Raw genomic sequence first — 18,293 nt, 5'->3', positions numbered from 1 at the left:
CTCCTGTCCCGGGAGACTGAACTCGATGCTGCTCCTTCCCGCCCCTTCGCCACGGTCGGATGACTGCGACCGCTGTACCGTGAACTAAAATGTATGTAATTTCTGTTTGAGTTGGCAAGAATGTATGAAAACCTGAGTATTTCCACCCAAAGTTCCCCCCGGAAGAGCGTGGTATCTGTCGACCGAGAGTGTGAGGTAAAATGACCTCTGCTATCGTAGTTTCTGACTTTTTTTTTTTAAATCAAAATATGAAAAGGACAAAAACAATATATAGAGCAGATTTGCAGGTGTATTTGATATTTTATTGTCAGTGTTAATAAGGTTGATAGGCTTACAATACCTCCTCCTGCTGAACCATGTTGACCAGCAGTGGATCGTGTTGTGTGTTGTCTGCAGGGGACCGTGTTGTGGACGGTCCATTGTGGCTCGTGTTGTGTCTAGCGTGTTGTGGAGAGGACACTGCGGAGCATGTTGTGCAGAGGCATCCTGTCTGTTTCCTGTCTCACCCTTCGTTCTGTGAAACTGGGAGTCCGGGGCACATTTTTCCAGCCGTCGCCATGTGAGACACGTCGGATTATTTTTAGTCCTCTCTCTCTCTCCTCTCTCTCTTTCTCCTGCTCCTGCATGTCCCCCCACATACAACATTCCCCCCGAGTGTGTCCGCCATGCCTTTTTCCCAGAGATCTATGTATATGTGCGCGCCCGGGGAGGGACCCCTGAACATGACCGTGCCATGCTCACATCAAACGCAACATTCCCACAGGCGGGCGGGCCAATCCGTCCCACCACTTGGCAGAAACACTTCACATTCGGGGCCCTTTTTTTAGAGCCAGTAAATCTCACCGCTCTCCGTGTGTGTACATTATGTGGGGCTCCTCTCCGCTCTGCTCTGCTGTGTGTGTGTGGATGTGTGAGAGCTGCTGTGTTCTGACAACAGCAGAGGCACAAGTACAATATAGTGTTGTTGCCAATGTTGTAATAGACATTTGTTTTATTTATGCAAGGGGCCGTGTTTTTTACGATAATACTTGAAGTTGATAAAAAAAATGTAAAAAAAATCTTGTTTACATGTTGCAACAGAGTGGTCAGTCAGAGGATATGATCCATATGTCATAACCGGTTCATAAAAGGTCCTGAGTTTGTTGCGCATCGCGTAAACATGTCAGGTCAAATCATTCTGACTTGGTCTTCATCACAAATGTTTCTATTTTTTGTGTATTCTCGAAGGGGAATGATTGGGAGCTGAAAAAAGATCAAAACCACAACTGTTTTGGGGCACGTCCAAGAAGAACTCTCCCCTGCTCATTCTCAGTTTCTAGAATGTTCTTTCAGCTGCACCAGGTAGACACTTTTCCCCCCGTTCCTCCCCAAAATAAATGTCTGCTTATTTTAACTGCCATATTTAGCCCTCTACTTCAAATCCACATTATTTCAGGCCTGCAGTATGTATGGACTGATAACAGAAAAATTGAAAACAAGGAGGATGTTTAATTTCACTGCCACGGGCTAATGTCACAGTCCTTTTAGTGAAAACTGCACCATGTCCTCTTGCTCTTAGGGTGTGATTGCGCTGATAAAAACATCTATCCGCATTTGCATTCCTGATGCCCCTCCAAAACCTGTAGCAGGTAATTCATCCAGCTCCGTCTGAAGCCGAGCCAAAATGTGCACGCTGCTCCATTCCACCGCCACTACATTAACTGGAGAGGATTTCTAATGAGCTCCACAGTATTTTTTGGGGGGAGATCTTGTGATTTCAGAGTGCATGTAATGGCCTGAGTGGACTGATCCACTCATAAACAACATTAGAGCAACGTTGCCACTACAACAGACCTCAGAGAGGGTCTCATCTGAGAGAGACGTGATAGCTTAGAGTGATGCATTAGTGCATTAGTAACGGTGGGGGGTAGGATGAGATCCGGGATGATCTGACTTATAAGACGATTGTGTGTTGGGGATGCTGAGATAACTTAATCATAATCCAGCTTTAATCCAGCCTGAAGAAACACACTGATCTACTGTCCAAGGTGGAACAAATGTAGACATTTGCCCTGCATGCCTGCAGCTCTGGCACAACAGGATTCTGTGATCCCTTCCTACCAAGAAAACAGTAGTACAGGACTTCATTTTAACACTGGAAAACAAGCATCTCTGTTGATGTGTGTGTGTGTGTGAATGGGTGGGAAAGAGACGCTTGTCTGAGATGAAAGAGCAGGTGGTTAGAAACATACAGTAAATCTCCAGTGCACTTTGGAAAACTTGCCCTGAAACCCTCCAAACACCTTTGTGGGATTTATCGCTTGTGTAAATGTGTGTCTTGTATGTTACACTTGACCAGGTGTACACATGGTCTGCTTGTCTGGGTTAACTGTTGCACCGCCCCCCCCCCTCTCTGTAAGCATGTGAGTGTACGCATGTATGTGTGCATGTATGTATGTATATACTGTATGCGTATGCATGCACACAGGTTTGTGTGTGTGTGTGTGTGTGTGTCTCTGTGTTTATAAACAGCACATTACTCTTCATGTACTGTACACTGTATGTGTTGAAGCTCAATATTGTGTGTGTGTGTGTGTGTGTTTTCATCCCTGCTCGTATGTCCAGTGCATGTGTTTGATGTCCTCCGTGTGTGGTGCGGTTAGGCCCCGGCTTGTTTACGTGATTGAGTGGGCTTTGCGATGACCTGCTGCACCGCGCGGAGCTCCACTGTAGGTCCCCCGTGGCCCCCCCGATCTGAACTCAGCGAGCCCATTAAGGCCGCCTGCCACGCCGGCCGGCTCCTGCGGGGTTATCCAGCTCCTCACACTAATGCAGCTCCACACTGTACACTGCACTCCCCTGCATTCCTGGGATCTCCACAGCGGTCACATCTCATAAACTTTGATTGTAATTGCCCCAACCTACCCCCCACCCCAAACCTCAGGTTAAGTGTCAGTTAATGCCGAGGCTTTTGTGTTGCTGTAAAGCCCCTAAAACTCATACTCTTCGGCTTATTGTGATTACAACGAGGGTTCGAGGAGGAGGAGGCGGCAGGTGGAAGCAATTTCGGTGGATAAAGCTGCAAGGTTGGGCAGAAATTTTCGTTTGCTAAATAACAGCTGCTGTGGTCGCACAGTGGCTGCGGTATGTACTGTACAGTGTGACTTAGATCAAATAAATACAATTTAATGTTTACACCTTGATGTATGAACTAAAGTTAAGCTCTGCCTCATTTTCAAAGCCCTACATTACAGCTGAGTATAGTAGCCTGGTTATCACCAAACCGAGCTCAGGCTGGGTTTACCCTGTCTGGCTGAGTAGACATCTGTCAGCACAAACTAGCTGTGTGTGATCAAAACTTTTTCCATCATGAAACCAAACACACCCTCATTATTCCTGAATCTCAGTTGCAATCTTGTATCTCTCTCTCTCTCTCTCTCTCTCTCTCTCCCTCTCTCTGGGCTTGTCCCCACAAACACATGTTAAGCATCACTACTGCCTCATTTGTCTCCCTTTATCACGAGCGAGGTGAAAGCCAGAGTGTAAGTATGGCTGTTATCACAGTAACGAATGACTCAGTGGCAAGAGACTGAGATTAGGAACCAAACCCTTGACATCACACACATTACATATTCTGTAGTCAGACTCGCAACACAAGTCACACTGCATTCCCATTTATCAACGTCACAAGTTGTATTGTGTTCAAATAAATAGTTACATATTTCATATTCCCACAACACGGCTGATATGCAGCCAAAAACCTATGTTAATGTTTAAGCCGCAGATGTAGTGCCAAAACAGAATTTGTGAGCAAACAAACACCACCAGCACCACCACGCTTGTACAGTGGTCAGATTTATTACTGTGAGTCACTGTGGCCAATCAGGGCCTGTGATCTTCCCAGTAGTTCATCACTGCGTGTCTGACAGCACAAATGGAGTCTTTCCAAGCTATTTAGATAAGCGTGGCACTGAGGGCCATTCGTTACTCTCTCTCTTTCTCTCTCTCTCTCTCTTCGCAGCTCTGCGCTCGCGTCTGTCCCGTGTGCCTCTGTGCAGGGTGTTGGCATGTTAAGCCTGGTTAATAGGCCCCTCAACAGACAGGCCCACGGGCCACGAGCAGCGCCGGGCCGGGCTCGCCCTTATCTCGCCAGGAGATGAATGCAGCCTTCATGGGTGCGGCGAGAGGCTCGGGGGAAAGGGGTGGGATGAGGTGGGCTGGGGGGGCAGGGTCCCCCCCGTCTGTACCCTCAGCGCCGGGCTGGGTGAGGGGGACTGTGGGCCGCTGGTGCTGGCGTGATGGATGAGCTCCGTCATGGGATGGAGTGTGCGGAGGAGCGGCAGATGGGGATCGGCGGAGATGCAGAGATTTGGGGAGCTGTCGTATCGTCGTGACGGTGAGGGCTTTTAGTAAGGCGCAGCGCCGGGGCTCTGTAGCACTTTGTTGCGTGTTGGCGCTCCTTTCACAGCCAAGCTCGTATCGTTTTACCTGCGCTAATAAAACCCAAATGATGTGGAATCAAAACAATGGGCACTTTCACCACCACAGGAACTTGTTTAAGAAAAATATGTCAGTTGTTGCTGTGTTGGATCACAGCGGAGCCATTTTGTTTTACTCTCTCAAATAAAACATTTTACAGTAGTTCTACATCTTGCGTTTTAAATTCATTTGGCAGACGCCTCATTTAAAAGAGCTTTCATGTGAGGCTGAAAGCCGTCCAAGCATGCCGCACTTAAACTTGCCAACATTCATGCAAGTGCAACAGCTCTCGCTTCCAAGATTCCAACGCTACCAACAGTTCCAGAGGTTTTAAAAGTGTTTGATAGTAAATACGTTCTATTGTGTAGTAAAACTGTGGTAAAGTGGCATAGTTCTCTGGGCCCCTTGTTTCTTCCGAGAGGCAGACTGCAGTTGTCATAACAGAGCAGATTTACAGAAGCGTGGGTGTTACTTGTTCAGATGAATGTTCAGTGATGTAGGAGTGAATGGACATTAGCTCACTTGGGCTGGGAGTGTTCTGTTATTCAAGGCCACTGGTTACAAGTCATAACATGGCATTGCGTTGTGGGTCACTTTTGGTTGTTAGTTTGACATTTTGTCATGTAAGATTCGTTCAAGGTTGAAGTGGGGGCAAACAATGACACTAAATTGCATTTCATGTGGCTGCAGACTACTGAGCAAACTTCAATTTGTAAGAAGCTGGTGGCTTTACCATCAGAAACAGATTTTTGATTGTAAAATGGAGTGCGTTTGGTGGTTGCCACGTGCTGAACAGACGAGACGAGACGAGCCTGTCAATTCTGAGACAACTTAACAAAGTGTGTGTGTACAGTCGCCGTGGATATGCGAGTTCAAGGCCAGCTCAGCTCTCAACCGCACGTCAAACTCGCCGTAAATCAGAGGCCTCGGTCAAGCTCTGCGTGCCACCTCCTCGAGTGGCTCCACGGACCACCGTCATGGAGCCGGCCCGGGAGAGATGTTTTTGAAGACTCAGGTTGCCGGTCTCTAAGACACCTGACTCTTGTTTTTGTTGGTGCATCTCTGTGAATATGTGATTTGTCAGAAGTAATCCCTTAACCACAGTATGATTGAAATTGCAGCCGACCTCGGTAAATGCACCAGTGTGAAATATTTCCATGAAGCACAAAAAATTAAGTATAAATATATTTAAAAGAAAACAAATGCATTTCTCATCAATGTATTGCTAATTTTTTCAGCCATTTTCCAGTCAGTGTAGGTGTATTGGGTAATGAAGCTGTACCTTAAGTGTTTTTACCCCTCTGTTGATGTGTTATTTCAGCATGATCTCCATCTAAGGTCAGAGGTCAGCTTTGCCTCTCCCACATCTCCCACCTATTATGGGCTGTTTGTTTATTAGCTCAGGTCAGATGACCCTCAGATAACACCACGGACTTCCCCAAGACCTGATGTGGAGATGTAATCGGACACCTACTGTTCGTTTCTCCTGGTCCATCTATCCCTCTCCTCCTCCTCCTCTTTCTCTCTTCCTCTCTCCCTCTTTTTTTCTCTCTCTCTCTCTCTCCCTCAGCCTTTCCCCTCCTACATGCGAGTTTATCACACTGACAGCCTGTGTATGTTTGAACAAGTAAAAGCACGGTATCGGCGATAATGCGGGACTGCTGGGAATGGCCAAGCAAGAGTGAGCGAGTGAGTGAGCGAGAGAGAGAGTGAGAGAGCGAGAGAGTGAGTGAGAGAGTGAGTGAGAGAGTGAGCGAGAGAGTGAGCGAGCGATGGAGTGGCGGCCGCTGTTTGCAGCTCTGCAGGGTCCAACGATGGCGGTGCCCCCCCTACTGCGCTCTCTCAGGATTGTTTAAACAGCGCGGTCTCGTGAAACAGCCAGCCTGGAACTGGAGATGGAGATTTAAAAAAAAAAAGAGCAGGAAAGCGAAGAGGAAAGAAAGGCTTTCACTGAAATAGAGGAAGTAGAGAGTGGAGGGTGAGAGAGAAGAGAGGAGGAGAAAGCAGGGGGATGGAGGGAGGAGGTGTTGAGGGTGATGGAGGGAGGGAACTGGAGGCAAGAGGCAAGAATGGAGAGAGGAGGGTGTGACAAAAAAAGATAGAGAGAAAAGAGGGTTAGGAGAGAGAGAAGAATGATATGAGAGTGAAGATGGACATGACGAATGCCAAAAAAGAAGTGTAGCGATGCAATCAGATCCTTCTTGTCCTACTGAGCAGCGTCTGTGTGTGTAAATAACAGCCTCATTAAATTCCTCAAGGCGTTATTTCTTTAAAACAAAACTTAATACCACAATAGCGCATATTTGCGCCTTTCTGACCCTCCCCATAACAATAACAGCAGTGGCTGGGTGGTCTCCGCCAGCCTAGAAGTGCGAGGCGGCGACGCGTTGAACAAACCCCCGCCGATTCGCCACGCGCCAACGCTCCTCTGCGTCTCGCGTAAACAAACAATGAGACGGACCGGGCCCCGGCACAGACCTCTCGAGCGCCACTTTAGCACGTATACGCGGTGTCGCCTCCGTCACCGACGTTTTCCTACCGAGCTCGTCCTCAGATGGTGTCTATCGCGCTCCGCCATCAGCACTAAATCAACTCCGCGTCTATACTGGCTTTATTAAATCCCTCCAATGAAAACACACACAGACTAAACGACTTCCACTGACTCGACCAGGGAGCGCGCTGAGACTGATGGCCGACAGATTGGGATGCTTCGTCCCTGCGTTTAAACCGGTGCTGGGTGGTGACGCGCTCTGAAGCTACTGCTCTGGATGACCCTTGAGTCAACTCCCCGGGCTGTCGCCGGTCCAACTATGCGGCAAGTTGTCCCACTTGGGCTCCTGTAGAGAGGGGGGTTCTCACGCAAGTTGTCTGCCTGGTCCACAAGCCAAAAAAAGTCGAATCCCTCACACGGAGCCAGGACGAGAGCAGCCTGGAGTACTTCAGGGGAGAGCGGCGTTTGGCGCGGCGCCTGGATCACGCTCCAGCAGATCGCAACGAGGCTGAGAAAGAGCCTGCTGAGGGATTGCTCCGTCGGCCACGCCGTTCACCCATTCATTCATGTAGTCAGTCACTCATTCATTTCATTCACCAATTCATTCATTTAGGCGATACAGTTACACACATCATACACTTCTTACAAAAAGTCAGAGATAGCCTATTCGGCTTTCGGGTAAAATTTCAAGATGAACCTAAAATCCACTATAACCTTTTGAGTTGAACTTAATGTGACCTTCTCTAAATTCTCTTAACGTTCTGCACTGAAACATTCAATTTCACCCAAACCCAACCCAAAAGTCAGATATTCCTAACTTTTTGTGAGTAGTGTATATTTTCTGCATTCACTAATTAATTCGTTGATGCCTTTGATGACAAGATGATTTGCCCCAAATCATCGTGAATTTCAACACGTAAGACTTTCAGAGACTAAACACTGGGTATTGTAGAGTTGATGCAGCGAGAGATATACTGTACTGTATATATGCGGAAGCTTTTTGCCAAGTAAATGCCAGGGAAGCTTCTAACAATTCACTAACTCTTTCTCAGACTTTCACGCAGACGGTCTTTTCAGCTCTTTCAAAACAACTGAGACGCACTTCAGGGAAATCATAGTCTTTTTGTTCTCTTCATACAGACTAAATTCCTCTATAATTAATTAAAAGAATTGTATTAATAGGAATGAATATGCCCAGTCAAGAGCAAACATCTTGACTTGGCTGACTCGAGCACCCTCAGGCTTCTCTCTTTACCGCTGGACGGCCTTCTGAAAAATCCCCCACAACTCTCTCTCTCGCATTACTCTCTGACAGGAATTAGCATTGCGGGAGCGCAGACCACCCCCTCCACACACACACACACACACACACGGACACACAAGAGAAAGTGTGAGAGAGTCAGCCCCATAAGCTGTAGGCAATGAGGGCCGAGGGCCGCCAACACAAAAGCATCTTTGTCAGGGAGCCATAGGGAATCTGTAGCCTGCATCTCCATGTCTCTGTTCTCTCTCCACCGCAGTTCACCAGCATGCTAAGCAGCGCGGTGCGCTCCACCGACTCGACTGTCTGTTTATTCTATTCTCAATACCACCACCGGTAGAGCTCTCTGACGTCATGCTAACCATTTATTAGAGGCCTCATGCTGTACAACAACACTTTCCAGCATATCCAGGTCTAATCGATATCACAGGTCTACATTTTTTTATCACAAATAAAACATTTAAAAAAAGATATTATATCAGGATGAAATTTGTGTTGAACTGTATGTAACTGAGAAATACACAATGATTTAGGCCGCACAAATAAACTTACTATCAACTTACGGACAGTATACAGTAACATACCATAGTGTCACAACATCTGATTTGATGATCATTTAAAAACATGACACTATCTGACTATCTGGCGTGTAACGGTGTATTAGGGTGAACTTTGATAGATAGATAGATAGATAGATAGATAGATAGATAGATAGATACTTTATTAATCCCCAAGGGGAAATTCAAGACCTACATTTGAAGCAGGGGTTGGTCAAGGCCAGGGCCACAGCCTTAAATCACCCCGGGACGTCTCAGCACAGATCTCCAACATCCCCTTTTATAGCAGAGGATCAAACTCCTGGACCGAATCTGGACAGATCTGGATTCTCTCACAGGGTTGTTAGCGGAAGAGCGATCTTATGGGATATGAGGCAAATATCTTTGCAAATTGGTCATGAAATCTGCCATCTCAGCCTGTTCAGTAACGTCAGTCTTGAGACCACGAGGTCAGACGCAGACATTAATTCAAACGCATTCTTCTCACCGCTTCTCACCACTTCTCATTTTCGTGTCATCTGATGATGCCACAATTCAAAGCATGATTTAAGAATAACACTAGTCGAAATAATAATTCAGCACAGCCATGGGAACTAAAGTACAGGCCTGTCTCTTCCCCCCCCGTCACCTGCATTCTTGTGTTCAACGAACATCCAGAGGGACTTCAAAGCTTCTGATTGGTTAGAGCTTGAGACCGACCTTCTCAAAGGAACACATCTGTAAATACCACCCAGGCTGTTCTCCCAGAATCCTTTGGGAGCACCCATCGACGTAAAGAAAATACTTTTGAGAGCGTTTTTAAAATATATATTATGTAGCTTTAATGTTGTGTGGACAATTTATTGTATAGGGAGCTCCTCGGTGGCAATTCATCACCAATCTAAAGCTGTTTTTAATGTGAGAAACACACAGATTTCCCTCGGTGGCTCCCAAATCCATCCTTTAACAGAACGGACTGCCAGCTATTTATTTTCGGCTGTTTGTGTTTGCGAAAAACTACATTTTCCGTGTGATTCATGGGCGGAGTGAGGCTCCCTTCCATGTGGGAAGAAGAGGAGAACCCTGTCCACTCCATTCACAGAACCGGGAGCCTTGTTCTGTAACGGGTCACCAAAGGTCAGCCTGGCCTGAGTATGAGCTGTTTTTATGGTTCACGCGCGGCGGAGTGCTGTTCCCTGATATACGACGTGCTACATTCTCCAGGTGTGGGCGGCCGGGGCTTCGGCCATTAGCGACGCGCGGGCGCTGACAGCAGGGCTCTTTAAATCATCCGCCCCAAACACGGGCCCGACTACCTGGAGTCCCTCGCCCAGGTTTAAACACCTCTGTCTTCTGTAGCGTTCTAATCCCCCGGGAGAGGGGGAAGTTGTCTTTTCTCCTGGGCGTTATTCACCGTTACGCTGTGTAGATGCCACGGCTCTGTGTACCCCTCTGTCTGCTTGGGTCCAGTGAGTCAAAGGTCAATCTTAAAAACAGAAGACAGTGAACCACTGCATTGGGGAAAGAGTGAACCAGGTGCTTAAACATTTATCAACCGTATTGCGCATTATATTGTTTATAAACGTTTAATATTATTATAACCTAATTATTAGAGTGCATGAAAATGCACTCTACTGTTATCCGATTTATTCTTATTATAGGTCATTATTATTCTTCTAACGCTTTTTGTGCGTGCAATTCAGCTTCAACCGTTTAACGTAGAAACTTCATTCAAACTGCGCTGCGTAGGTCTTACTTACGTGACTTCAGCTATGTATTTTTCAACTTTGTAACATTTATACTTTTTGAACTATTAAATAAAAACTATTAAAATTTCCCCATAGCCTTAACATTACATTATGACATCATAATAAGGCAATTAGAATCTTATGCCAGGTGGCCAGTCCAGGTGCAGCAGCTCTCTCTCTCTCAGGCTTTAAGCATACAATCTCATTAAGACTACAGATCCTGTTTCATACTTCCTATGTCCACAACTGTTTCAAAATAAAAGTCCTCACTGCAATAATACACTATTAAATCATTTAACCATTGAAACTACTCAACTATTTAACTGTTCAACCATTCCAACTGTCCGTTATCATCAACTATGTCTCCAGTAGACTACATGAAACCTCCATGTACCTAGCAACCAACATAGCAACCATTAAAATTAAGCGTTTATGACCGTTTCCATAGCAACCAACATGATTTTACTACAGTAACTTCTTTACTCCTGATAGTGGCCACCATAGATACCCTATCAACAAATGTTTCAAAATAAAAGTCCTCACTAGCAAGTTAGCTAGTTAGCATTGTTAGCATTTTTAGCATAACTGCTAGAAATGATTAGCTAAGTTAGCTAATCAACCTGGTTAGCATTGTTAGCATAGTTAGCATTTTTAGCATAACTGTTAGAAATGATTAGCTAAGTTATCTAATCAACCTGGTTAGCATAGTTAAAATTTTTAGCATAACTGCTAGAAATCATTAGTTCAGTTAGAACTGTAATGTTTAAGCTTTAAACTGTCTACCTTCACACTATCAGCTTTCTTTAAACTATGCAACCACCATGTTTACCCTAGCTACACCTTAGTAACTATATCTACATTATCTACTGTATCTATACATTTTTGCATTTTCATGCACTCGTAATTTCCCTGGAATTACATTCTCTAGTTAATATATATTGCTTGATAAATGCTCATTTAAAAGGAAAGTGGTCAGACAGATTTAGAGGGTTTTATATCTGAACTCTCTATAAATATATACAGTATATTAATAGTATATTTAATATATATACATATATATATATAATATTATAACTGTATAATAGCGCACACACAACCATATATTTTTCATATAAATCAATTTCATGCTGATCATGTAAAAGTTGAACTGAACCTAAGCTACTTATTTCATAGAAGCCCCTGCCCAAAGTTTATTTCTCTTTAACTTAATTTATCTGAGCAATCTTAATTTGAGTCCGCACAAGAAAACAGAATTAATTTGACAATGGAAAATACTAACATTTTGAGTAACCCCAATTAAACGTTATTTGAATCAGTGAACTTATTCTGTTGTTTTGCTCCTGTGGGGCTCCAGCAGTATAAATGTGGGGAAAAAAAAGACTGTTCAAGCTTTCCTATGAGAAGCCTCAGGCAGAACACAGCAGCCTGACATGTAAATATGCGCTCCGGCTTCTCAGTGAACTGCATCAAAACAAACCTGCATGCACATCAGGAGAATTCCTTACCAGCCTGAGTGTAAACAGAGTTAGGTGGGCAAGCATGACCTGAGAGAGCTCTGTCATAGTTGGCACCGCCGCAAGAATGATGTTTGTTTGCTCTGGAAGGACTTAAAGAAGATTAGGTTTATTCCAATGATTAGCCTGGGCCAACTTTCCTTCTACTTGTAAAATCATTTTCTGCCTCAATTCAAAACAAAGAGCATTGATATGTTCCATATGCACTTAGCCTACGCCCCATGGTGAGAAATGCAACTGTATAGCCTAATTCCCTTATTAATCAAGCAATTCATCACGTCTTTGTATCTTTACGCAATTATTACAAATTAACATTTCAATTTAACTTCTTAAAGAAGAAGAAGAAGAAAAAAAATTGTCCTTGAGCCAGAGGGGTTGGTCGGTTCTATCTGAAGGAGAATAAGCGCCCTCATGGTGATTTTTGGCAAGTTATACTACCCTAGCGTTAGGAATTAAGTGATAGCATTGCATTGGTAGTAACTAGTGTGTTATCACTATATTTATGTCTATTATAGCCTACGCTAATGCAGGGATAGATTCAAGGTGAATAGGTTAAAAATCTTAACGAGTAGATATCCCCACAAATCTTCCACAGCTGATTATCTACATTATGCCAATACTTATTTGTATTGGAAGTTTTCTGAAATATTGTGCAGAAATATATAAATGATCCATTATATAATGGAATATGCAATAAATGTGCATACATTTCAAGGACAGAAATCTCAACATTGGATAAAGTCATGTTCAAAATTCTTGTTTTTGTATTTCATTTTGGTGTATATGAGTGAAATGTTATCCCTGAAATTCCTGAAATGCTGTACTTTTGAGAATGGCTCGATACATTTGCTGAAAACCGATGTTATATATGTTCCAGAACTTTATTTACTTTCCATGCTATAGGTTACAAGTCATATATGAACAAAATCCTTGAAATCATCTGGTATATTGGAGTATAACTGGAAACTTCAGTGTTAGTAAGTACTACTCAAGTGGAGATCATGGCGTTGTGACAATGGTGATATATTTTTTTTAAAAATAAAGCTATTTAAAATACCCAAATTCAACACCCACTGTGTTAACATTTCACTCCAATATGTCCAAGATGAAAAACCAAAAGAGGAATTTTTCAAAAAATTTCAAATATTTACTTAATGATAATCAGCTGTGGTAGTGTTGTGGGAATATCTATCCGTTGAAAATGTTAGCCTATTCACCAGTAATATCTCTCTCTCAAATATGTTCTAATTCTAGGGTGGTATACCTTGTCAAAAATCACTATACTTATTTTCCTTGAAATGGTACCGATTGACCAAACGTACTAGGGTGTCGATCTGGCTCAAGGACTGAATACCTGGAACGCATTAGGTACAATTTACTGTTGGCATGGGCTCACACGTAGGCTACCGATGTAGATAAAATAAACGGAGCCGTGTTAAACCGACATACCCTTCAGGCAACCGTTTTCTTACGCCTCTCTAGGCAACAGCATACACAGTCATTATGAGGGGAAAGAGGTGGATAAACAGACTCTTAACTACAAGAGTAAAAGCAATCTCTCTCTGTCAGTGCGTTCGACCTCTGTGTCACCTGTGGATAGGCTGTACAGTACACGCACGCACCGCAGAGGCCACTTGTGTAAAGCACCAACCCCCGGGCCGGTGTTTGAATTGTCCACTATTGCGCCCCCGTTACGCAGATTTGTTTACCTTGAGAGCGCAGAGGAATGCAATTATTTACTGATACGAACCGTGATAGCATACTAACAGAGCCAGCCAATATCATCATACAGTAGGCGACATTCAGTCATTAATGCGGAACGGAAAATAAGCTTTACCGCCCTGCGCCAGTGTTTTCGCAGGCCTACCTGCAGTCGAGTGAGAGATGGATGGGGGTCATGTGCCGAACAATTAGGCGATAACAACGGACATTACGGATAAGCGGAAGACACAGCTGCAGTATGGAGGCCTGTCGCCCTCTATCGTGACACCCCGAGGATATCAGTCGTATTACAACTGTGGCCACTCGAAGAAGGCCTATACGCTTGTCCTTTCAGCCCACTTTACAGCGCGGGTTGAGGCTGACATCTACTGGTCGAAATGGTGTCCGCGCAAGTTCCACTTCATGGTGAAAGTTCAACAGTGATTTATGAAGTGGAGCATGCAGTTCTGTAGGCTTTATAGCTGTGCATTCAGAGCCTTGTGTTGTTAAGTTTTAAGAGTACATTGGAAAATGTTGTCTACCAGATCAGAAACCCTGTGAATTTAGACTGTTCGTGGCTCAAGGCCAAAGTATCTGTTTCTCCCACTGTCTGCCTGTTGCTCCCTCTCACACACACACACACACACACACACACACACACACACACACACACACACACACACACACACACACACACACACACACACACACACACACACACACACACACACACACACACACACACACACACACACAGGGGGGGAAGGGGATGGAGGATGAAAAGTGAGCCAAATATAGTTTATTCAAACCCCTCTGGGATTCCATTAATATCTCCGAAGAAGACACAGGAAGCCTGTTGCCTTTGAAGAGTAGTGAACTGATGCTAATGATGGAAAATCTCACTCAGCCATATGCTAATAATGCATTCCATTGAAATGTTTGGATAAACAGTAGGCCTACAAATCAGTCTGTGCTATGGTGTAATATTGAATAAAACTACGTGTAACCCTGCCTACTCATAGAAGCAGACTTCTTAAAGCTGTCTGAGGACGTCGGCGGTACTTTGACTATTTGCAAAAACACAACATACAAGAATTTTTTTAAACACTTCCTGACAAATAGGAACATTTTAATTGTGTCTGTTTGGTGAGGCAACCTGTATTTAGCACATTCACGAAGACACGGACGACGAGGCCAAAAACAGCTCATCCTCCCTGCTGCGTGTTTACTGTAAACAGCCCATGGTGTCCCCCCGTGTCATAGCTCCCCTCTGGTTCCTGTAAATGGCCCATTGCGTAACGTCTCTGCAGCGGGTGGGCCGGGGGGTGAAGCAGGGCATGGACGGGGCCGCTCAGAGAATGCCCTCTTTGTTCCCGCCTGTGCCACTGGGCTCGGTCCGGCTCTGCGGTGGGACCGGTCAGCGGCCACGGTCGCGCTGGCCCACCACGGAGGGCCGGGGGAGCGGATGAGGCCACTAGGGGGGATGGAGGGGGCGCCTCCTCCTGACCAGTCTCACAGCCCCTAGTACTAGCACTGCCCTCCTCCACAGAGCCCAGCCTTTGTTATTGTTGTGTTTTCTTGTTGTTGTTTTTGTTGTTTTTCTTCTTGTTGTTGATGTTGGCAGTCGAGTTGGTGGTCCTGGTCTGGAGGCAGCTGTGGAAATGTAGGACAGTGAGTGTGAGAGTGTGTGTGTGTGTGTGTGTGTGTGTAGATGCGTGGATGTAGGCAGTAGACCAGGGAAGAGTTAATGTAGTTTCTAGTGAATACAGTTCAGTCGCGGTTTGCCATTGAGCGTGTAGGCGAGCAGCCCAGCCCGGCCCCCGAAGGCCCTTGTGTCGAGCGTTTTGCCTACAAAAATATCTGCCTTTTGTGGGGCTCCTTCTTTACGAGTGCTCCCAACACCACCGCCGCGCATTTCTGTCAAGGAGCCACACTGCCCCTCTCTGTGTCCCAGCCTGGCGCTTGGAGCTGTGCCTGGACCCTCTCTTTTCAGGGCCTCCGAGCGGTGGCCCCCCAAAATCTGCCAATCAAAGACAAAAACACCCCCAAACAAGAGAAAGAATCTGGGGGGAAACGGGGAGCAGGGGGTGGGGGCGTGAGGGGGATGGCACAGTGGCAACACATAAAGGGGTGGCGAGGGGAGGGTGTCGTGTTGCCAGGACGACGGCTTTAAGCCCCTGTTGTGCGGCGGAGTCGGCGGCGGCGGTAGACGCGTCTGGGCAGGGATGCGATGCGGTGCGGCGCAGAGGGCTGCTCCTCTTTCAGCACCATGAGCGCGAGCCTCGGCACGCCGACCGCCGGCCTCCTCAACCACACCGCCACGCAGGAGGCACGGGGCCAGGACGCGAGCGCCTCCGTCCACGGTGAGTGGGACATACGCCCGCACACACGCACGCACACACACACACGCACACACACATGCATACAGACAGACACACACACACACGTCACGCATGCATACAGACACACACACACACACGCACACACACACACACACACACACACACACACACACACACACACACACACACACACACACACGCGCGCGCATACAGATACTACACAAACAACTCACGTCACGCCTGGTGCTGTCTGTTGAATTCTAGTGCTGCTATAACAAGACAAACTAGAAAACAGGAAACCAAACTTTTTTGAGTGTAAACAGAGCCGGCGGAGCCTCTTGTTTTATTTCTGTGTTGACCGCAGTGAAAACTTGCTGTTGGCTCTGTTCTTTCAGTCTATGCCAGCTCTTTCAACTCTTTCAACTGCTCCGTTTCTATGAAATAGTCTGTGTGGTTGATACCGCAGTGTTTTTCTGTGTCCCTCTTTGGCCAGAGTTTAAAGTGTTCAACATCACCATCACCTCCTTGGCCCTGTGCATCCTCACAGTAACTGGCATCGTCTGCAGCGTCTCTCTCATCCGCCGCAGGAGGTAAGAACACAGCCGCAGTCATGGATGTGATGATTAGGGACTATTCCATATTTCCGTACAAAATACAAAATAGTCCCAAAATAGTGCCATTTTATGACATGTTTCCTATGATGATGCATAGACTTAACGGTATATTACTAAAACTCTAGACTAAAACATAGATTTAAATGTTGAAGGAATACATGTCTAATGTTTCCTGACTGCAATGGACGGATGGTAAGTATGCCATGATATCACCTTGTAACCAAACCCAAATTCTGACTTTTCATGAAGTCACTCCAATTTGCATTCTTCTCTTTATCACGACTATCTTTGGAGAACTTAAGTAACGTTCAGTCAAGGCTGTAATGGTCTCTTTGAGGGGGACATGCCCCCCCCCCCCCAACCCAAATATTGATCTATGCTCAACGAGCCCATTGTGTAAATTTAAGATTCATTAATGTTCCCCCTCAATAGTTGAGGGGACATTTAATGGTGTAACACCATGCCGTACCAGTACTACTTCATGTACAAAGTGAATGGTTTCCATTGTCAGTTCAACTGATATTCAATAACCAAATTGTAAGATGAAAACAGAAGAAGCAAAGATATTAGCGTGAGAAAATAATAATAATAATAAAAAAACAAGTTTTGTTCATCCTAGTAATCTAAATAGGATGAAATTCTAACCCACAGAGACACATTTCAAGTTGGCCTTGGGTGTTGGCATTGCTGAGGAGAGCCCATACAAAATCTGATAGGCGGGTTTCTCTTCACTGATTACAATGAAGCATAAAATGTGACCTCGGGCCAGTCTGGGTTATTCTGGATGAAAGGCTCGATACGGTTTCTAAATATGATACTTCTAAATACGATATGATTGAAGTTCACCCAAAAGTGAGCAGGCAGGCACAAAGACTTTCTTCCTGGCTGAGACCCTGAGATGTAAACACAAACTTCCTCCTCCTCCTCCTCTTCCTCCTCTTCCTCCCCCCCCTAGGCAGTCCAAGCAGGCACGCGTCTATGAGAGCGCAGTGGGGGGCTTCGAGGCCTCTCTCCCCACCACCCCGGCGGGGGCGTCGGCGGCGGTGAGTGACCCGTCGTCCGGCCTGGCGCTGCTCCTGAGGAGGGAGGTGCGCTGCAGCCTGCGTCTCCCCCTGGCGCTGCTCCGCGGGCGCGACCCGCCCAAGGACAACTCCCGCATCTACTACATCTACACCAACCCCCTGCCCATCGGCAAGGACGAAGAGGAGGAGGAGGAGGAGAGGAGGAGGAAGGTGGCAGCCATGGAGGAGGAGAGGAGGAGGAAGGTGGCAGCGATGGAGGAGGAGAAGAGGAGCAAGGCCGTCAGAAGTGCTGCTGGTGCTGGAGGAGTAGAGGGGAGGCGGGGAAGAGGAGGAGGAGGAAGAGGAGGAGTGCAGGAGCCACCCTCGCTGTACGAGCTGGCCCTGGAGCCGGGCAGTGGCATCACCCTCTCCTCCGAGACTTTTTACATGCAGCTGTAGACACACACACACACACTTGTGGGGGGAGAGAGGGAGAGGATAGATTGAGAGTGAATAGAGAGAGAGTGAATAGAAAGGTGAGGATAGATAGATCCGTGGATCTGTACGGAAGGAGTCAGCTGCCAACCATCACACAGATGTGTGTGTATTTGTGTGCTTATAGATCAG

General features: G+C 46.0%; 1 protein-coding gene across 2 annotated transcripts; it reads left to right on the top strand.

The window, feature by feature from the left end:
- Nucleotides 1-15,876: 15,876 nt before the first annotated feature.
- Nucleotides 15,877-18,168, top strand: si:dkey-246e1.3 (uncharacterized). 2 transcript variants are annotated; one of them, XM_062545728.1, is made up of 4 exons: nucleotides 15,877-16,072; nucleotides 16,545-16,641; nucleotides 17,621-17,897; nucleotides 17,931-18,168. In XM_062545728.1, exons 1-4 carry the CDS (start codon nucleotides 15,940-15,942, stop codon nucleotides 18,123-18,125), a joined length of 702 nt encoding a protein of 233 aa, XP_062401712.1. In that variant the 5' UTR covers nucleotides 15,877-15,939; the 3' UTR covers nucleotides 18,126-18,168. The 2 variants fall into 2 exon arrangements, with proteins under 2 accessions (XP_062401712.1, XP_062401705.1); XM_062545721.1 differs by having other exon boundaries at nucleotides 17,621-18,168.
- Nucleotides 18,169-18,293: the final 125 nt, after the last annotated feature.

Source organism: Sardina pilchardus, chromosome 1 (genome assembly GCF_963854185.1).
Source record: "Sardina pilchardus chromosome 1, fSarPil1.1, whole genome shotgun sequence".
NCBI classification, from domain to species: domain Eukaryota; kingdom Metazoa; phylum Chordata; class Actinopteri; order Clupeiformes; family Clupeidae; genus Sardina; species Sardina pilchardus.
Note: the sequence above shows the minus strand (reverse complement) of the source record. Positions and strands in the feature narration are given on the sequence as shown.

Coding starts and splice junctions, on each gene's coding strand:
- si:dkey-246e1.3 (XM_062545721.1), top strand. CDS start 15,940: ATGCGGTGCGGCGCAGAGGGCTGCTCCTCTTTCAGCACCATGAGCGCG. Junction 16,073..16,544: donor CGCGAGCGCCTCCGTCCACG/GTGAGTGGGACA, acceptor CTCTTTGGCCAG/AGTTTAAAGTGTTCAACATC. Junction 16,642..17,620: donor TCTCTCATCCGCCGCAGGAG/GTAAGAACACAG, acceptor TCCCCCCCCTAG/GCAGTCCAAGCAGGCACGCG.